General features: G+C 48.8%; 1 protein-coding gene across 1 annotated transcript in view; it reads right to left on the minus strand.

Annotated features, from left to right (window-relative positions):
• Window positions 1-279: 279 nt before the first annotated feature.
• Window positions 280-22000, minus strand: part of GRIK4 (glutamate ionotropic receptor kainate type subunit 4) — a 289498-nt gene continuing 267777 nt past the window's right edge. Inside the window, exons 17-19 of the mRNA XM_080817730.1 lie at window positions 18485-18613; window positions 4444-4562; window positions 280-645 (exon numbers count right to left, since the gene is read on the minus strand). Of these exons, the coding sequence (XP_080673856.1) occupies window positions 289-645; window positions 4444-4562; window positions 18485-18613 (605 nt within the window). The 3' untranslated portion in view covers window positions 280-288. The remainder of the gene's footprint in view (window positions 646-4443; window positions 4563-18484; window positions 18614-22000) is intronic.

Genomic DNA, 22000 nt, shown 5'->3' on the forward strand with positions numbered 1-22000 from the left:
GGCCCACTGGGAGAAGATGGGTCCTTGTGGCCGGGAGGGAGGGCGTCCCCTCGCCGCTGGGGTGCAACGTCTCTGGGTGGCCCCAGCTCCCGGCCCCGGGCGCTGGCTCTGGCCGGGGCGGCAGGCTCTCTGCGCTCTTGCGGTCAAGTCCCTGGATCCAGGCTCGGGCGAGAAGCGTGGACGCCCCACGAGTCCCGGCTCCCCGCGGAGCGCAGCGCCCGCCCTGCTCCCCCCCGGCCGGCCCTCCCGCCTCCCCGCCCGGCCTGCACGTGTCCGGCGCCCCCGGGGCTACTCGGGCTCGCTGCTGTTGGTGGTCTTCTCCCACTCCAGGCTCTCCTCGCTGCGGGCAGGAGACGGCCGCGCCCGCAGGCCCTGGAACCTGCGGCACTCGGGGCAGACGCGGATGTGTGTGCAGCCGCGGGCCACCAGGGCGGCCTCCTGGGCCAGTCTCTGCGCCAGCTGGTCGGGCTCCCCCGCCCCGCACAGCTTGCCGTTGCTGAGCGTCGCGGTGCCGCGCGGCCGGCGCTCCTCGGGAATGGGGGGCCGAGGCGGAGGCACCCCAGCTCGCCGCCGGCGGGGGTGGACACTGTCCTGACACAAGATGATGCTGCGCAGCTCGGTCACCATCTCCTGGCAGACGGACACCTGGGGGGGGGAAGGAGGAGGTCACAGTCCAACGTCTCAGAACCAGCCCCTGCGGGTCCCTGGCGTGTCCCTTGCACATCTGCTCAGGTGGCCGGGGGAGGGGGCAGTGTCTCCAAATCGAATAATCGTAGGTATGGAGATACTGGGAAGACCTGTCAACCCATCCCTCGTTCCACCTCCCACTTAGCATCTGAACGCGCTCCCTGCCATAGTGCCCCATACCCCGGCCAGCTGGTCGCCCAGTCTTTGCCGCACACCTCCAAAGACATTGGCCTCACTATGTTGGGACAGAGCCCCTGAAATGGTTCTTCCCTCTACAGACGTCACAATTCGTCTTCCTAAAATTTTCTTCCATCCATCCCTGTTAGATTTATACCCTGAAGCCTACTAAGTAAATAGCCTCTCTTCTGCAGGTCAGTGTTTCAAGTACCTGAAAAATTCACTCTCCATGAACATTCTGTTCTCAGGCTAAAGACTCATTCTTTGGGTCGAGTGGTTATAGCTAGAGAGAATATTCACTATAACAACAAAAGAAACAGGACCCTCTAGGTCCACAGCCTCCTGAACAGAAACCCCCAGGTCCAGCTCTGTTTCAGAATATTTTAGATTATAGAGCAGTAATACAATGCACATGCTCTATACTGTGTATCGAAGCCAGTGGGGTCTAGGGCAGACCCTATATTCAAGCACATTAAAAGTTGTTAAGAGTAAATCCTGAGAGTTCTTGTCACAAGGAGAAAATTGGTTTTCCTTCTTTTTAACTGTATCTGTATGAGATGACAGATGCGAGCGAAACCTACTGCAGTGATCATTTCACAGTATCGGTAAATCAGACCATTACCCTCTACGCCTCACACTTACACCATAATGTATGTCAATTATTTATCAATAAAACTGGAAAAGAGCCCATTAGCATTTCTGTAACAAAACGTTCATACCTTTACACTGAGTCGGACAAAGACCGCAAACATTAACGCTAGCCTCGGACCTGTGCAAGTTTTGTTGCCCGGTGTACTTTGCATAAAATCTATTAAAAAATTTGGAACTTTCCAAGCCTTTTAGGTTTCAGACTTGTGGGTGAAGAATCGTGACCCTGCACGGCTGCTAGTTCTCCTCTACCCATTTCACAGATGTGGAAATGGAGGCTCAGCAAAGTTATAGACCTTGTGAAAAATCACCTGACTCACCAAGAGCCGGCCCAGAATTTGAACCTAAACCAATCCACTCCGAAGCACATGTATGCTGTTTAGTTCTCTACTCTGTGCTGGAAAGGACGCTTTCCTGAACAATGACAGCAGAAAAAACCTGCTCTTTCATGGTCTTTCTTCCAGTCTTCTCGTTCTATCAATGGAATGGTTATTCTACTGGAGCCAAAGAGCTAATGAAGCCTTTACTCTTCATTTTAGCTCTTGGAAGTCCTCACTGAAGTTTTTGAGGTATATCCCAAGGGTGCTTAAGCTTTTAAGAATAACCAGATCCTCTATCTGGAGTGGCTGTAGAGAAGGAATATCATCTAATGGAATACGGCCCATTTAGACCCTTCCTAAACTGAGCCCTGTTACTAAATATCAGAGACTCTGGGCAAGTCCCGTAACATCTCCGTGCTTCCAGTAATAACCACAAAAGCTAAAACAATAGCACCTGCCTAATCTATTACATGTGACAAGACATACATTTATCGGCTGTATAAGCACTGTGCTTTGCACGAAAATAAGATAGTGGCCACAGTCCTGCCTTTTAGGCAATGCAATGTTCAGTAGGGAGGCTGATATGAAAATAATTGCAATACAATGTCTAAGTGCTTGATCAACAGGTTGCAGTGGTGTTGGAAAAGAGGAGAAATGATCAACTCCTCCCATCCAAGGATGAAGGCAGGAGAACTGGGGAAGTTTTCAGAAAGGAACCCCTGAACTGAGTCTTACAGAGTAAGTAAGTAGCACCATTATTTTAGGAGTAGACAATGCGAGAAAACCAGTAAAGCTGGGGGAAGAAGTTGGGGTGGGGCTGGGGAACCAAGAAAGCTTGGTGTCAGGCAAGGCAAGGGAGGAGAAAGCTTCTGGAAGCTTTTGGAAGGAACTGTCCACTTCATGAAGGGCACACCGAGGTCCAGTGAGGCCCATTGGGTTCTCTTTGGTTTTGTCTATTGGGAGGGGTTAGATCTCTTAGCAATGACTTTTCAGTGCAGGGGTGGGGAGGAGCCAGACTGCCCTGCATTGAGGACTGGATGGGAGGTCAGGAGCTGGAGACAGCCGGATCCCCCTGGTTTGGAGGAGGGGAAGGATAGCACAAGAGTAATAGTAACACTGTTACTATTTTATGGCTTTTTGTTGAAAAGCCCAGCATGGAGCCCAACAAGGGGCTTGAACTCATGACCCTGAGGTCAAGACCTGAGCTGAGATCAAGAGTCAGATGCTTAGCTGACTGAGCCACCCAGGTGCCCCAATATTATGATTTCAAAATAGAAGATAAACTTGAGCATAATTTTAGATTTTGGGGAGAGAGAAAGAGGCAAACATACAAGGGAGAAAAAGGAAAACTCCTGGAGTAGCCGAGGGCAGTGGGATGAGGGCAGAGACAGAGGGGTACCCAGGAGCATCTGCGGTAGGTGCAGGGGTGGCTTTAGCTGTGGGTAAAGTTTTTAGTGGGGTTTTAATTTGGGGCTAGCCACTCCTGATTTTGTGGGAGTGGGTGGGAGTAAAATTAACCATTACGCATGAAGGGGCAAAGGGATGTGAGGAGCGGGTGATGGTTTGGAAGTCCTAGTGGGTATGGGAAAGAGTCTGAGCGCAGAAAAGTAGAAGGACCAGAAGGCAGTGCTGTACTGAGGCCCCGCCTGAGGCTGGACCCCACAGATGGAGGGGCATAAGTATACCCCTGTTTCTCCAGGTAAGGGAGGAAGCTTACAACGACTCAGAGTCAAGAGACTGAGAGAAAAGCGAACGTGCTTTAAAAACCGAATAATGGGGTCGCCTGGGTGGCTCAGTGGGTTAAGCCTCTGCCTTCAGCTCAGGTCATGATCCCAGGGTCCTGGGATCAAGCCCCACATCGGGTTCTCTGCTCAGGGGGAAGCCTGCTTCCTCCTCTCTCTCTGCCTGCCTCTCTGCCTACTTATAATCTCTATCAAATAAATAAATAAAATCTTAAAAAAAAAAAAAAGAACTTTAAAAACCGAATAATGCCTTCAGCATGTCAGGACCGGTGCCCCTTCTCAGAGGTAGAATGGAGAAGAATGGGATAAAGTCTTCTGCCTTCTATCCAGACTTCTCAGCCTGTGTGAAATTTACATTAACCCAGTTTTTAAGCCACAGGTTTGGGCATTAAACGGACCCAAAATCCCTGAGAAGGAAGATGTACTTCTTGGCCTTACGTGAATTGAGATATCCCCTAAACATCTTTACCAGTAAGGTGAAAACATAACCAAAGACAGAAGAACCAAAGTTGTCCTTCCACTGGTAGCCTGGTACTTTGGGCTGTTCCCCTTTGCCCACACTACACCTTAAATTATAGTTGTAGAAGACTTCGTTGCGAGTAAAACACACATGATGTATTTATCATCTGGGCTGTTCTGAAAAAGAGTCCGAAGCTCAGGGGTTAAGTGCATTTTCTGTGGCTGCATGATTATAAGCAATGAAGCATCAACCCAGACCGCTTGCCCGTGGGACCGGGATTCTTTCTGCCTCGATGTCCCGTGGGTGCTTCCCCCTCTTCTGGGATCTCACAGGTTTTGTCTGAAATGAGTTTCGTAGGTGCGTGAGCCCATCGGCCAACACCACAGGTGGTACCCGTTCGAAGGTTTACCTCAGTAGCTTCCGAGTGTCGGAGAGTCCATAAAAACTCCAACATAGCCATAAAAATGGCCACGATTAAGCCACAGATAAGAACCACAAAGATTCCACCAATATTCTCCATCCCCAGTCCTGTAAGAGAGTGAGAACAAACACAAAGTAACGTAAGAGGGCTACAAGACATACTCATTCTACCAAAACGCTGGAAGTCGTTTAACCAACCAGAACCTGAGTCTTGTAGATGCTTTTCACACATCTTTCTTGCAGGAGATATAATTACACTTTTGAGGGAAAAAAAAAAAAAAAGGTGTGGCATAGTTGGAGTAGAAGAGGGGAAGGAGAGTCGAGTTACAAAAGGAGGAGTCTGGTGAGAAGCCTCCAAAAGGCCTTCTGGGGGTGGGAGGTGAGGGTGATTTTAAGAAAAGGGTCAGGGGTATCTGGGTGGCTCAGTCGGTTAAGCGTCCAACTCTTGGTTTTGGCTCAGGTCATGATCTCAGGGTCGTGAGATTGAGCCCCATGTCAGGCTCTGTGCTCAGTGGGGGGTCTGCTGGGGATTCTCTCTCCCTTACTCCCTGCCCCTCCCCTGCCCTCTCTCTCTCTCTTTCTCTCTCAAATAAATAATTTTTTTTTTTTTTTTAAAGAAAAGGGTCAGGGGGGACGCCTGGGTGGCTCAGTTGGTTAAGCGGCTGCCTTCGGCTCGGGTCATGATCCCAGGGTCTTGGGATCGAGTCCCACATCGGGCTCCTTGCTCAGCAGGGAGCCTGCTTCTCCCTCTGCCTCTGCCTGCCTCTCTGTCTGCCTGTGCTCACTCTCTCTGACAAATGAATGAATAAAATCTTTTTAAAAAAAAAAGGGTCAGGGAAAATTTGATTTCTCCTGCAGAGACATGATACCAAAATACCTATAAATTCTAGGTGTTTCATAAAAATTTTAGTCCATCTTTACAATACCAGGTTTGTTGGATATAAAGCAGTTTTTCAACCAAGCTATGGATAGAAAAAAAAATTCCATTTCTGTATCTGTGTCGACAGGTTACTAAGACACTTATTGAGAGAGTTAGAATGTTTTTATCCCTCTGGACCAGTGGTGGCCATCAGAACCACGTGGGAAGCTTGTTCAAAATACAGACTCTTCGTCCTTACACCACCAGATCTCTTGAATCCATATCTCTGGGGTGGGGCCCAGGAATCTGCATTTGAAAATACATTTTTACAGGTGACTCCTTTCTAGCCAGACCTAAAATTCTTTTGAAGATTAGTATTTTTCGGAGCAATATACATCACGAAGTTCCTTGAAGTCAGGCACAGTTTCCAGTGGTATTCTCCCCACCAAGCACGATCCCTGGCAGATAGCCTATACTCAGTAAATATTTGTAGGGTTTTATGCTTGTTTCATTTCCACAGTGTCAAACATTGAGTTTAGCTGTGTCACCGGATGCTTTACTTGGCATTAGAGAAACCCAAACTTCAGAAACGTGTCATAAGCCCATGAGATCCTGATTCAACAGGGGCCACCGTTGTAGATCCGAAAGCATCTTTGATCCAGAAAATTGCCAGGAGGGTAGCCTACGCCCTGTGCTAGTCTGGAATATTTGCGCATTTGAGTGTCTGCGTAATCAGGGGTGGGACACGGAGCTATGTCAGCCTTAGGGAAAGCTAGCCTCACACACCACTATAAATGAGCTTAGTTCGGGAGCAGAAATCTGACTCGACTTTCTGCATCTTGGAGAGCTGGAAAAATCGCTCTATGTAGCCAGGAGCCATTTCAAGATGCCTTGGGTTTCCTCTCACAAAGCCTCGAGTGGATGTCTGTTGCTTTTTTGTTTTGTTGTGACAATGGCCCAGCCCTGTGTGAGGATGGGTGGGATGGAGGGGAGGGGGGAAGGGCGCCCACACTTATCATCTGCTATGGATCCTCTCCTTCGAATAACCCAAAACAAGGGGATATTTAAAAACTCTATTCTAAGGGAAGGCATATAGGGTTTGGAGAAGATTTCTACTTTCTGGGAGGAAGGGGGTTAGGGTTCATTTCAACACCTGCCCCTCTAACCTGGGATCATTTGGGAAGAAAGTTTTTTGACCATGGGAACAGCAGGACCCGTGTGAATGGGGCAGACACAAAGGACCCTTGAGAAAGAAGAGTGCACAGATGCTGGGATGCTCTGGTGTCCGCTCCAGGAGCAGGTGCACGGGTGTAGGGTAGTACATCTGAGCATCATGGGTGAACTCCATGGGTGATACTCCAGCTGTGGAGAAGGCTGGATGGAGAGCCTCAGTGAAGAAGAAGTGGTACCCCAAAACCTAGATGAGGCATGCCCACCTGTTCAGGGAAACGGACCCCCCAAGTGACTGTGAAGGTCCTATAAGACTCTCTGGTCACTTTGGGATAGTTGCACTTGATACAGAAAAAAAAAAAAAAAAAAAGACAAGGATCCCCCTGAAAGGCCTCAACCTCCCCTCCTGTTTCTGCAGAGGGGAAGGCCCTCTCAGCGGGGCCAATTCTGCCATTTGGGCTCCCTGCCTGTCTCAGCATCACCCAGACCCTCTGACTCTCTCCTTGTCCCTGACTCTCCCTCAGCGTAGACACATACTCACATGCCTCTCTTCTCAGAGAGAAAATAAGAAACCCTCCTTCCCCTTCCAGCTCTGTTCACTAGAACACCCCTTCTCTCTCCTTCCTTCCCTGGCCAAGATTTTTGAAACAGTTGTCTATATCAGAACTATTTTAAGACATTTTAAAGCCCTTAAAAAAGCGTACATTTGGAGGCCCCCAGCTCACATAACAGCAAGTAGAAGAAAACGCACCCATATCTTACGTTAAATGCATTTTTAAAATTTTGCTTGTGATGTGACTGAGTAGCAAGCAACATTTAATTTATAATTGGCTGTGATTTCTCAGCCATCATTGTGCATACAAGGGAATGTCTGCAAAATGAGAAAAATCTAACCCCCCAAAATTGTTTCTAAATGTAATGAAGTTTTTATGAATATTAAATTTAAAAATTAATGAGGTCGAAACAATGTTACATTTTGGAGATATTTAATTACACGTGTCTTAATTTAATTTTGCAGTTTCTTTTTTGCATCTTGAAGCTAATAAATTTTTTCAGGCCTCAAACATAATTTTGGATGCTTGAAAACCTTTTAGGCCCAAGGAAGCTGAAGAAGAAAATGGTTCTATCTGAATCGACTTTTGTTTTTCCCACTCACTCATCACTCATCATGCAATTCTGTCTTGCACCACTAAAACCACCCACACCAAGGTCACCAATGAACATCATGTTTCTAACCTTTTGGAAATTTTCCAGTCCTGATCTTAAGTGACCTCTTATAGCCCCTGGCATTGCCAACCACATCTCCTTCTTGACTTTTTATAAAGACATTGCCCTCTTGCAAACTTCTCCATGCTTTTTGCTGGCTCTAAGGCACCTTCTCTCCTCATTTCCCTGTGTCTGGTCTCCTGCCTCCCCCTCCTGCACTGGCTAGTACCAAGTCCTGCTGATTTTGCCTCCTACATACTTTTTACTTTCTCACCCTTCTCTCTAGCCCTGCTACCGCTTTCCCTGTTCGTGTTCAGGCTCCCCCCCGTCGCTTGATTGGACTACTCAGCAGCCTCAGAAATGACCTCCCGCTTGCAGCTGTATCACTCAACTCTACCCTCCACTAAGTTTGCCTGAGGGATCTTCCCAAAATGCAAAATCTAACTGCGAGAAATCTCTAGTTACTGTTCATAGTACCCAGCACGTAGCATTGTTGCCCCTATCTTCTTTCTGTACCCTCCTCTGCCTGGAGCCTACCTCAAACCCCCAGACACACCCTGCGCTAAACTTAACCTTTCCTTTAAGGCTTCGAGGAGTGGTCACTTCCTCCAGGCTGCCTTCCCTGATCTTACCTAGCTCTGTTAGATAGACGGCTTTGGTGTTTCACTGATCATGTACTGTGACTCATTCTAACATTGCATCAAATAATGCCCTAGTTTGATCGCTATCTCTGGATTTTTCACTATATTATGAGTTCCTGGAGGGAAATATCCAGGTCTCGCTCAACGCTGTAACCTCACAATCATGGTGCCTGGCCCGTAATTGGAGCCCGATAAATGTTTGTGGAAAGAATGAACAGAAAGTAAGAGGATAAAGACATCTCCTATGTAGAAGTCTGCATTATCAAAAGCTTTGGATCCATACTGTGAAATGTATTCAATCCTAATTAAATTCTGTTTGAAATAATAGTATAGTGTGACAGCCCTTGTCGGGGGCTCATAGCCCCGGTCACAGAAGCAGATGGCCCAGACTGTGCGGAGTGGCTGGCCAAGGCGGGACTGAACTCTGACATGGGCTAATCCACAACATGGACCCAGGGTACCGGGTCCCCAGCAGTTGCAAGGGCATGAGGGAGGGTTATACACAGACAGGTGACTGGAGCTGAGATAAGTTTGATCAGATCCGGGAAAGCTTCTCAGAGTAGCTGAGGTTTTAACAGGATGCGGGGAGAAAGCATGCGTCACTGAAACACCCCCAGGTCTTGCTTTCCCAGCATCTCAAGTTTCAGGTCCAGCATGTTAATCATGGCTGTTAGCTCCAGCGTGCTGAATGCTGGCTGGGCGGCCTCCCCACCAAGGAGCGAGCTTGTAAGCCATCGGTGCCTTTAGGAACTTATTGGAAAGTGGAGGCAAGAATAGATTGCTGGCATAGTCAGAGATGAGAAACAGATGGAGTGGGAGCAGGCAGCGAGTGCTAGCAGAGCACAGCAGTTCTGCTTAACGCTGCCATCAGTCACTCTCCTAAAGTCAAATGCCTTTGCCGCACACAGCCTCTCCTCGAGCACGGACACCCTCCAGTCTGACCACAAGCCCTTCATGCACTCACAGCCGCCTCGGCCCCTGCAAGGGGGGAGTCGGCTAATCACAGCCCCTTTCCCTTCTTCAGCTGTACCCCACAGAAGCCACCTAGACAGATGGCTTTCAGACTGACAGTCTCTCTTGGCACCTGAGTCTCGGAGCCACAGCTATGCCCCAGCAATAAGACCATCTCAACTGGAACAGAACCGAACTCCCCCTGAAAACGCTTGATTAAACACTAACCCTGGTGTCACTCCTAGCTTGCCCGCAAATACAAATTACGGTTAACAAATGCAAACCAGCAACTTTCCTTGTCTCTAGAACTACACAGCGGAATGGCAACCTGGAAGGGAGGACCTCGGAGCAGATCTGAATCTCCACCCAACTGCTCTGCCTTCAGTTCTGACCTGAAAGGGATCACTTGTTGGAGTCACGTGCCTTACTCCCCTTGCCTATCTCCTGGTAGCACTGTGGAAATTGGCAACTGAGATGCATCGATGCTCCTTTTGAACAAGGGGTACGTCTAGCCTGGGAGGCAAAGAGGCAGAGGCCACAAGAACCACAGAGGTGGGTACAGAGAGCAGAGAGACGGGCACTACAATCCCATGTGTTTGTTCTTGGATGTGGGTCAATAAATCTTTCTCGAGAAGCTTCCACGAGCTGAGCACCAGGCAGTGTGCTGAAGTTCTGTGCAGCGTTCCACACTGAAAACTCTTGACAAACACCTGAATTCTTCGACCAAAATGACTTTCGAGCACTTTCTATTTCAAAAGTCATATTCACCTACCTCCACGCAGATATATTAAATGGTCCCATCTTCTGAGACTTATTTACCGTAAATAGCAACTTCACGAGACCATGCGTGAGCTGACCTCTACAACCTTGTGAGAAAATACGAAGGGACCCATCAGGTGTGCACAGCCGAGGACAGAAACAGCAAAGCGTGTCATTCACTCTTCCCGCGACATTCCCTGGCTAGACTAGCAGAGTCTCCAGACAGTGATAGAAGATAGTGACAGCAGGCGAACGGACACGACGTAGAAGAGGGATGGAAGAGGCATCTGATAATTTTTGCAATTTATCAAAACAGAAGCTTGGGAGAGGTGCTTTACAATTTATCAAAATACGAGCTCAAGCGCCTCATTTTTAAAAACATTTGCTATCTTGTTCAATTATCATTAAAAACACTGTAAAAAAAAAAAAAGGCCCACTGTCGGCATTTTACAGCGAAAGAAACAGGAATTCAGTAAAGTTAAGTGGTCCAAGTTTTTACAGCTGAGACATGGCATCTAGATAAATTTCACTGCCCCCGCTCATGTTCTTTATAAAAATGAAGTTGACCTTTATGACTGCTTCCTGGGAGCAAAGTTACTAGGCTAAACATTTTCATTGAATCCCTATGAAACTGCTACCATGTTTGCATTTCTGACAAGGAAATCAACGTAGTGGAGTTGGGTAACTTGCCCGTGGTCCCATGGCCAGCAGCAAGGGCCAGATCCCAAATGAAGCCAGAGCCTGCGTCCCTATCCCTACCCCACACCACCTCTCCCTGGAACTAGCCTTCCTTCTGTGACAGGGATGGGATTACAGAGCTCACCTCCACGCTCTGGTGACTGAATTCATTCCTGGGACCTCTCCTCCCACCCAGAGTGACCGGGAAAGAGGGTCACTCTTTTTGTACAGGGGTGATGTATGGTTGTTTGTATGGGTGGTGAGTTCCACTCAGAAAATTCCCTTCTCTCCTTGACAACATTACATCAAACGCTTGAATCAATGCTTTACTGACTTCACCTTGACTCAGCAGCCACACAAAGTTGAGCTGCAGACTCTACGGTTGCTGACCTCCTTTGATGGCAGACACACTGGGCCACCATTTGCCTCTGTTCCTGATCCTGTTAACTGGCATCCCCTGGGAAATTCTCCGTCTCTCAACAGTCAATCTGATTTGATTAGGGAGACGCTTCCTCGGCAAGCATCCCTCTGAGACACTATCTAAACTCCCATATTCGGGTTTCCAGTCTTGGCTCTCTCCAGAGAAACCAGAGAACCGGGATCACCAGGCTGGGCCCCCTGAGAAGAGAGAGAGAGAGGAAAACCACCCCAGAGCCCACTCCCCATCCATCCCTCACCCCCACTCCCACTAAGATGTCTCACATCCCCCTGGGCCAGACAGCAAACTTCCTGCTCTCTAAGGATTCTGTGAGTCAATACCACTGGCCCCTTTTCCATCCTTGAAAGGGGACCCTGATTTTCACAGCCTGGTGGTATATTTATGTTCCTTTGAAGCTCAATTGTGAGCTTGTGTTTTTCAAGATAAAGGTATTTAATTTCCTTGGAATTTACCGGCTACCTTTTTGTCCAACCATTGTTCTGCAAAGCTTTCGGTAACCCAATCCCCTTGAATCGGGGTGCCGGCATTTGTGAGTGGCTAACGGAGATTTCTTTTTATAGGGGCTGAGTGAGAGAATAAATAAAACAAGTGTTTTTGAAAAGAGAGTGCAGAAGAAAATGAAAGAGCTTGGAACAAGGCTTCCATACACTCTACCATTTCGTTTTTCAGCTGCAGATGAAGGTAGATGGTCACTGAGCTCCAGGCAGGGAAGGAAATTGGGGAAGGTGTGGGGAAGGGGTAATGTTGTGGTTCTCACCAGAGCCAAGGGAGGCCTGGCAAAAAGACTCAGGCTTGACGGCATCATCCCAATGTTAGGGTTCTTCTCTGGAACTTGGCAATGATGTTTGAGCTGTAATATTGGATTAGAAGTAGGGTTGCACCAGATCCTTTCCTTGAAATTTCTCGCATTTTAATAGGATAACAAAGTGGAGAAGAATTATGTTAGCTACTGCCCACTGTCTGGTATACACTGCAGATGTTCCTCGACTTACGATGGGATTATGTCCCAATAAATCCATTGTCAGTTGAAAATATCCTAAGTGGAAAATGAGTTTACTACACCTAACATACTGAACATGATGGCTTAGCCTCGCCCTCCTGAGACGTGCTCGGGACACTGCCATTAACCTACAGTTGGGCAAAATCATCTTGAACAAATCCTCGTTTGTAACCAAGTGTTGGAATATCTCATGTAATTGACTGAACACTGTCCTGAAAGTGAACAATGGAATGGCTATGTGGGGAGAGAAGGGCTGTTGGTGTATCAGCCCTTGACTCTGGTGATCTCGGGGTGACTGGGTGCTCTGCTGCTGCCCAGCATCACGGGAGAAGATCGTCCCACACACCGCTAGCCTGGGAAGAGATCCAAACCCCAGGTTCCAAGTATGCGGTATACTAAATGCATCTTGCTTGCACGCCATCATGAAATTGAACAACCGTAAGCCAAACCGTCGTTAAGTCAGGGACCAGCTGTACTTGAAAGCAAAGCGCCTGGCCACTGTCAGTTTCAGAAGCCTCTGACAAAATGACCTTCCTCACATCATCCCTTCACCTCTATCCCTCTCTGCCTGCTGCATAGTCTCCTGCTTCCTTTAGGCTCACGGGAAAGCCAACGGACTCACATCAGGGAAAGAAAGATCACCCAGGAGCCGCTCTGGAAAGCAAATTAATATGACTGCCCTTTGTTCGGTTCGAGATGCAAGGAAAAAAAAAAGTTCCTGTGGCTCCATTCCTGGCAACCATTTAAAGACTTAAAGGGAGAGAGCTTTCGGGTCACGCTGGTCCTGTTCTTCTGCCCCAGGAGGGGCTCCCTGGAGCAGGAAGTTACATTCCGTGAAGTCTGATGGCTAATTTGCCAGAGAGAGACCAAGTGATGGTGCCTTCGTTCCAGGCTAGTGCTTCTTGCTTGGCTTGGAGAGGGTCATGCGGACTTTTGCTGGGCAAGGAAGCCCTTTCAGCTTTCTGAGTCGTGTTTGTTTGGGCTTCGGCCATGGCAGAAATGGGGCCACTGCCTTAAACTGGCACTAGCTGCCGTGGCTGGGATGGGAGCCGAGCCCTGGCTCTTATGGCGACGCGCACAGCATCTCCCAGACGGGGCGCTTTGGATGTATTAATACAGCTCATCCTTTCCTTCCAAAGGGCGGCTGGACAGAGTGGACACAGCCTAGTTGAGAGAACCCTGGCATCCCCTGAAGCATTTGGGACCCAGGCAGGGCGACCTCACTCTTTATTTTCCCCTTTTCATCTGCTCCGTTCTCTTCTCTGTGCCAAAGGACATTTCGTCCCCAAGTGCAGAGTGGAGCCTCCTGTTAGGACCTCTCCAACTTCCCTGGGAGCCCGATCTGCCTGTGTGCCTCCCCTCTCCATCCCTCCTGAGCTCTAGCGTCAGCCTCTGTGGACTGGGGAAGGGTTTCCAAACCCCAGGGTTTTCCACTTGGCAGAAATTCTAATGTAAGTTTTCTATAAATTACCTGATGTCTACCCCTAGCTCCCATTTCCACCAATTGCCAAAAACTTAGAGACTTCTCAGTCACTTTGGCTTTAAATTCAGCCAAATGCAGTATTTTCTCTGTTCTCACTTCACCCCTGGATGTAGTTCAGGTCTGAGGATAGGAAGGAGATGATGTGTCATGGGGTGGGTTAGGTGTCTGGTCTTAATGCTGGGTTCCACTTAGATTTCCAATATCTGTGGGACCTAGGAAAATGCAAGCCTGTCACTGGTCCCTCCCTGCCCTGGGTCCCCACGTCTCATCTCTCATGCCCTCTCTTCACTGTAGCATGACACATATTTCTGGGGCTTTCCAAACTCCAGAAGCAAACAAAAAAATGTCTTTACCTCTTAAAATCCCCAACTAATCTAGGAGTTCTACCTGCTCCTGTCTTGTGTCCCAGCAAGGTAAAGAGCTCCTTCTCAGGGACCCTCCACATTCTAATATATCCCTTTCCTGCTCAGAAGCTCCCTATCCTGGCCAGGGTGTTGTTGTTGTTGTTATTGTTATTATTATTATTATTATTTTTTAATCTGGTTTGCAGATGTGGCCTGGGTCTTGTATTATTTTTCTACTCTCTAACTTCTAGTGCCAGCTTCATGCCAAGCTTCCTTTAGGTATTAGCCTTCCGTATTGCAAAATATTTTTCCGGCAAATCAAAAACCTTGACTTCTAAGAACACTGCCTCTGTTGAGTTGTAAGAACTGTTGGAACTTAAAGTAAATAATTTGATTCTTTGTTCCTCCCGAGGCAAGGACTGTCCCCTGAGACCATGAATGCCAGTGACAGCTCAGAATTCCATCCCAGAACCTGCTTTCATCATGTCCCGTCTTAGCCCAGCATCTCTGAAGTCTGGAGCCAACACTCTCAAACTCAGCCCAGGGTGCCAAGGCATTGGCGATGCCCTTGGATATTTATGAAGCATCTTCTGGGACACTAATTTTACTTAGAGTTGAGGTGGTAAAACCATTTTAAATAAACAAGCCTATGTTACATTGTAAGTTACAAAATTCATGTGTTTTTAGAATAAAACAGGAGACCAAGGACATTCTAAGCATGGTGGGCTGTTTTAGAGGATGTCCCCAGGCCCCCCAAAGTATAGGCTTGGCGTCTGCTGCTATTAATTCCTTCCATGGAAAAGCTTCGGACATGCCAGTTTGCAGCCCAAATGCTTCCTACAAGTTTTCAATGCCCTCTGAACTCCAACCTTGTTCTACTTATTCAAACCAGTTTCTAAACGCAATAGCTACGCTCTACAACATTCCTAAAGCAGTGACTCCTGCTTACATGCTTCAAGGTTCAGGCCAAATGTCCCTAAAGTCTTCCCTGACCACTGCTCAGAATTAATCACTTCCTCCCCTGGGCTTCATGAACACTTTCTTTATGGGTCTCGTAAAGCATTCCTACAGTGCAAGCATTATAGTGATGATTTGTGCCTCTCTAGGTTCTAAACCTCTTGAGGACGGGGCCATGTCTTAGTCCTTTCCATAATCTCAGAGCCTAGCACAGCGTCTGATACGCACTGATTGGCATAGTACATTGGATGCAATGGGGGTATGCGAACACTTCTATGCCACCGGCGATGGAGGGGGGTGGGGAGTCAGGGTTCCTGTTTGGGAGGCAACAGGCATAGGAAGTGGTACCAGTCTGGAGGTCCTTGAGATGACTGCCCACTTCATTCATTCATTCATTCATTCACTGTTCATCCTTTCATCAAACATGGATGTCAGATGGTAATGCTGGTCACCAAGATACAAAAATAAATAAGACACAGTCCCTGAATTTGAAGTTTTTGTAGTCTATGGGGGACAAATGTCAACAGATGCAAAAGAGATGTCGTAAGTGTGGGTTTTAGAAGAGCTATCTAGCCTAAAGGAGCACGTGATGAGTGGGCACGCTTGTGGCCGTGGACACTGTTCAGAACTCTCACGGTGTCTTACTTGCTCCTCAAGGCCTAGAATTGGGAATGAAATTAGTTCTCACTTCCTTTGTGCCAGTCACTTTTGCAGAGGGTTTATTCAACATGATTTATGTCATTTGATCTTCACAATAGCCCTGGGAGGTGACATGATTATTAATCATCAACTCTATTTCCTAGAGAAGGAAACTGAGGCTCAAAGATGTTTCTTTAGTGTCTGTAACAAGGCCGTTTATGGAGTGGGATCCATCTGAACCAAGGCCCATGATCCTGAACTCTATAGAAACCGCCCGAGGGAGGAGAGCTATCCTCGTGGCTGATGGTAGAACAAACAGGTAGGCAGGACAGTAAAAGTCTAACAAGCTCCCTTCTCAGAGGGTGGGAGGAGGGTTGGGGGAAGTCCATTGGACTTCAGTGACACTTTGAGTGGGAGAGAGATGATCCAGACAGGGGTCCGTGAGTGACCATGATAAAGCACCCAAATCATCGTATTTGCCAATTTGGCTGCCCTCTAACTGTTTCTCTCTGGGATCAGCGGGATGCATAAATAAACACCAGCAAAGACATACGTGCACAAAAGGGAAGGATCTGTCGCCAGGTTTCGGGGTCAGGGATGAAAGGGGGAAGCTGGAGACATGGGAGCAATTCAGCGGTGAGCCTCGAGGGGAAACGTGCTCCAAGAGATCAAACGGGGATCGGGTTGACAGAGGCAGGGAGAGCTGGGGAAGCCCACAGACAGTGGGAAGCAGGAGGGGAGGGAGATCTGGAGCTGGCAGAGCTAGCTGCCAGCTGGGCTGGGGGTGGATGATAACGCAGGAGTCTGTCGGGGTCCCTACACCGCTCTGAGCCCTGACTCCTGGCCCCCTGCCACTGTGTTCCAGCTTCCCTCATCCACAGTGTCTCTGCGTCACCACATCCTCTGGGTCAGCTGCACAGAGGCAGGAAACACTTAACCAAGTGGATATCTCTGGGGTGAAGGTTGTGCAGGAAGGTCACTGAATCAGTTTCATTGGTCACTTTGCTAATGTGACCCAGGAGGACACTGCCATTGGTAGCTTTTGACAACTACCAGCCAGTAGCTTTAGTCACAGATCCCACAAATATTTACTGGGTCCCTAGTACCTGCCAGGCTCTGTCGGGGAGGCTAGGGACACAGAAACAAACGAGACTGGGTCCACGGCTAAGGTGCCGTCTGCCAAGCAGAGACCAGAAGCCGCAATGTAGAATGTTGAGTTCTCTGTCCAAGTCACAGAAGGCACCCAGCCCACTGGGGGAGTGGGGGTGGAGGGGGACCAGGGGCTTCTAGGAAGAGAGCTACCTGGACATCTCTCCTGTTTCAGTCATCGGTCAGGGGACGGACTCAAAGTCCCTCCACTCTGGGGCCCAGATTCCCCTCCCTGTTTCTACTTTAGATTATTCCAGATCAAAAGCCACCACCGGTTCCCTCCCCGACTTGGCAAGACGGCTGCTCTTTCCCACCGTTCTGAAGGCCACCGTTATCGCAGAACAACATTGACCTATGTTACCTTATCCATAAGCTCATTTTATTTTGACTGTTCCAGGCCTAGTCAGATTTAGACTGTTTTCAATCCACGTGTCTTTTTGTGGGGAGGGGGTGGTGCAGGAGCATTTCGCTACCTACACCTTCCCGGGACAAACCCTCCGTACAGCTCTGCTCTCCCCACGGGAACTTTGCTCGGCTCCGGCTGTGCCCATGGAGCGCCTGCCCACATCACGGATTCCTGCTGCATCTTCCTCAAGGGGCCCATTGCCTGCCACCGCCCCTCCGACGCTCCCTACCACTCAGGTCCTGAATATCTTCAACATCGACTTCATTCTATCAAATCCACAGAAGTTTTCTGATACCCACATTCATTCATTCATTCATTTCCTTCTTTCTTTCTTTCCTTCCCATTCTTTCTCTCTCCTTCCTTCCTTCCTTTTTTCTGAACAGAGTTAGTCTCCTCCACATTTGGTCTTTGGGGACTGGAAAGCCAAGGTTTGTGTGGACTCCGTGGCTTCCTATGAGGGAAGGGGCAGCATTTCCTTTAACTTAGAAAAGGCCACTAAACTACCCAGAAGGCCATATTTCCAAGACTTTGCCTTGCAGGACGGATTCCCACGCAGAGACACTTGGAAACACAAAGTCACTCGTTCACTGTCTCATCACGGATAATCATTCACGCCGGGCAGAGAGGGAAGCATACAATATTACTCATTTCCCTCCTCGGCCGCCTTCCTAGGGGACAGCGTGTATAAGTAAATTTGTTACATATTTTAGCAAGGCTGCCTTAGATGACTAGCGCGATCTTATGATTTATTGTCCAAACCAGGACATTACGAGACATAAAGGGGGTTCTAAAAATAACTAAGAGGCATTAAACGATCAACAACAGATGTAGCCCGGGACTATCCTGGGCAAACCCCCTACAAAAAACCCCGGGTGCTCAGGGACCCTGAACACTCCCCCAGCACACATATCAGCCGGTGACTGCTTTCTATCCAGTATGATCCAGACTTCATTCATTCACTCACTCATTCATTCATTCAATATAACATCCATGTGCCAGGCCCTGTGGACAGCACTTCGAGGAAGACAAGTCCTGTCCTGACATACATTTCGGTAGAAGAAATGGAAAGTAGACGAATGAATGAATAGAGCATATAGTATCAGTGAGTGATGAGGCCTGAGAAGAAAACCAGAGCAGAGCTCAGGGGATGGGGGAGACGGGCGAGGGGAGGGTTGGCCTCTCTGGGGGAGCCTCCTTAGAGGCTCCAGCCCTCAGCTCCGCCCCGCCCAGGCCCAACTTCCTTCCAAGGCTTGTTCTTGGTGTGTTCCAGCCACCATCGCCTGGACTTTAGACACCAGAACAAACTGTTGACCCCCAGAGCAGGAGGGGACACTCCTGAACCGACTCACCTTTGGCTCTGTGATCTTCCTCCTTGGGGCACTTGCCGCCTTCCCACCATTTGCGCTTCAGAATTTCTAGGCGGTTGTTCTCCTGCAGCTGGAGAATGGCCAGGTCAAACTCATCCCGGAAAACCGAACCTGTGGGGTCACGGGAGAGCCCAGAACACGGGGTGTAAGTGCGCTGTGAGGCGTCACTCTGCTCCTTTCCTCAGTACACCTCCTGGGCACTCTGGTCACTTAACCCCAGGAGGAGAGGGACAGACGCGGCAAGGGTCCCCACAGGAGCACGGCTCTCCCCCTGGCTGGTTCTGAGGACCCTCCACGAAGAGGAGGGCGTTCTGGGCCTTTCTACTTTCCTTCTCTCTACACTGATGCCATGTTCAGCCCATGGCCGAGAGCCCAGTGAGGGTCAAGCGACGGCTTCTCGGGTTCCCGTGGAGACCCGCTTCCCCACCACTTTCTACTCAGGTCAAACGACCTGCCCAGGGACACTCGGGAAACTGGTCACGAGGCTTCCCATCTGCCTCCAAGAGGCCAGGGTGGGAAAACTTGTGTGACACAGACCTCTCCCTCGGTCAGCTGTCTGTCTTCTGCTTGATCTAAATGAATTTCCCAGGCACCTATAACTCTTGCTACATCACACCTGACACCTGTTTACCAGGGCAGCTCCCAGGGGGAGAAGAGCCACCCGAGAGAGCGACAGAAGCCACCTCTCCCCCATCTGTGTGCAGAAGCCAGTCATGGGCAGCCCAACCTTCCCCCCTGCCTGCTGAGTGTCCGACAACCCCCCCGTCCCCGTCCATCGCCCCGTGTATACCACTCCCCCCTCCCTCCTCAGACAGAAGGCTTCTGTTCGCTGCAATTCTTTTTTAATTTTTCTGATGGAATACGGTCAAGGAGCTTTGGTTCTGGAATTTAGGTTTAATCACAAAAACAGGCTTAAGTGAAACTGTGGGAAGCTCAATGCCTCAGTACGGGCTGAGGCCGGAGATCTTAAAGGAAAAACTGCCAAGAGGCTGGAGACCAGCTGAGCTGCTCAGTTTTCTCGCTCAAGCTCTGTGAAGGCCTGATGTGGACAGATGCCTCAGGGGAAGAGGCTACGGCGAAGGATTCAGGCCAAAGCCTGGAACAAATAGATTTGTGCTCTTAAACTTTAATACACATGACCTGGGGATCTGGTTGACCTGCAGACTCTGACACCATAGGTCTGCGGTGGGGCCTTTTATTTTCTTCGAGATTTTATTTATTTGAAAGAAAGAGCAAGAGAGAGAGCACGAGTGGGGTGAGGGGCAGAGGGAAAAGGAGGCTTCCCACGGAGCAAGGAGCCCGATGCAGGACTTGATCCCGGGACTCTGGGATCATGACCTGAGCCGAAGGCAGACGCTTCACCCACTGAGCCACCCAGGTGCCCTCAGGTTGTGCATTTCTAACAAGCTCCAAAGGGGATGCCCTGCTGCTCGGCCACACACTGCACTTTGACAGACCAGGGACTAGATCAGCTGCCAGATCTCCGGACTCTGACAGCCATGACTCCACAGAGGGAACCTTCCCTCCTGGAGATACAACTATGCCTAGGCATGCAAATCCCCAAGCTTGCGGCACAGAACGTGTCTATGCAAGCGACGTGGGCCAACATCAAGAACGCCTCGTGTGCCGTAGGTACTTATTACACACCTGCAGCAGACGGCTACTTGAACTGCCAGATGGGGCTATGTCGTGAGACTGATGAACATTCCAGGTTTACAGACAACTGTCCGGCCCAGCCAGGCATTTCAACCAGTTTTCAAGGCATTTTCAACCCAACCTCAACAGCAACCCAGGGGCTCCATGAAAGGATTATTCTGTTTATTCCATGTTTGCCTGCTTTGCTCCTAAACCACCTTACTAATTTTCCCTCTCATTCCGTGTGCTGTTTTTCTTAATTTTCTTGGGTCCAAGCACATTGCTTATTCTCTGGTTATGTCCTTACCCCACTCTCTCCACCCACTTAAAAATGACACACATGCTGCCTTTCCTGGACGTAACCTCAGCTGGATATAAATTCTGTCTCATCAGTGGATTGTATGATGCTCTTCCCAACCTGATCTGAGAACCTGGACAAACCCACAGCTCACCTATCCTGTCTTGTTGAGCCGGTGGGACCCTCTGGCAACATGGTCTGGAAAGCAAAGCACTGAATCTGGAGATAGGCAGTCTAGGCTCAAACCCGGCTCCTCTACCTGCTTTGTGACCTTGGACAAGTACGTTGTCGTCCTGAATCTCAGTCCTCTCCTCTAGGGTGAGAAGGACCGCATCTACCTCGCAGGTGGGCTGACATGTGAAAATAGCATCATGCCAGATACAGAAGAAGAAAAGTATTTCCTTCTCTTTTTCCTTCATTATTGATAAAAATTTCTAAAGTCGGCCTGCTTTGTGTCAACTCTCAACGGATTTGTTCCATGAACACTTTTAAAGAATTTGAGATTTAAAGAAATTTATCTTAAACAGCTGGATCCTGATCAAGGTGCATGTTAAAGTGTGTTTTGTGGTTCATGCCACCACCTTGAAACAAAATGGAAGCCAATAAATCTCTCAAAGAGGGCCGTAATCTGCACATTAATAAATATCAATGAAATATGATGGTAAGAAGGGCATATGTGGGCTTACAAGTGCCCGTAGTGAGGCCTCTGGTTTACAGAAGAGCTAGTGTCAGAATTCATTGAGCTCAAGAATGAACTGTGTCCTTGCCTATGCTCATTGGCTTGGTTTCCCATCCATCTTTAAGAAGTCATCTGCTTTTACCAAATAACATAGGAGATTAGGGAAAAGATGGGGAGGGCACTTATGTTCCCCCCAAACAGCATAAGTGGGGGATGCTGTGGTTTAAGGCACCTGACCTGATTATTAGGTTTACCCCTCAATTACCCGATAAGGTAGGCATTAGAAACCTAATTTTACAGATGGGGTAACTGAGACTCAGAGAGCTTAAATGATCTTAGGTCCCACAGCCCAGAACCAGGAGCATTCCCAGGTCTGCCTGTCCCCAAACCCTTGCTTTTCACACTCCATGGATATAGTGAATCCAACAGAATTCTAAGTTAGGTAATGATCAAGAGAAGGAGTGTGTCAGATAACAGCAAAGATGTTACATGCTATATATCGCTTTCCCCACATGGTCTGATGGCCTCAGTTGCTGCCTCTCCCCCTGCTGCCTTGTACAGGACAGCCTTGTAGAAGAACAGTGTGGGGCAAGGACAGTGCCATACAGTGTGGCTCTCCATGATGGGTGAGGGAAGGGTACATGCTCCAAGCACCAGGGGAACATTTTCAGATTCCCTCTCCAATCTAAAAAGCAGTTCAAAGTGCTTCCCCTCACCTTCTGATGGAGGCACTATCAGCAGAGAAGGCCCAAAGCATGAATATCCTTTAGAAAGCATAGCTGGGAGATCTTTCTGGAAGTCAAACATCCCTACCATCCTGTAACAGCCTGGAAGGCCACAGTCAGCTGAATACTGAGTTCTCCTGCTCATTCTCAATGACCTATGC

The sequence above is a fragment of the Martes martes genome (assembly GCF_963455335.1).
Source record: "Martes martes genome assembly, chromosome: 10".
In the NCBI taxonomy this organism is placed as follows: Eukaryota; Metazoa; Chordata; class Mammalia; order Carnivora; family Mustelidae; genus Martes; species Martes martes.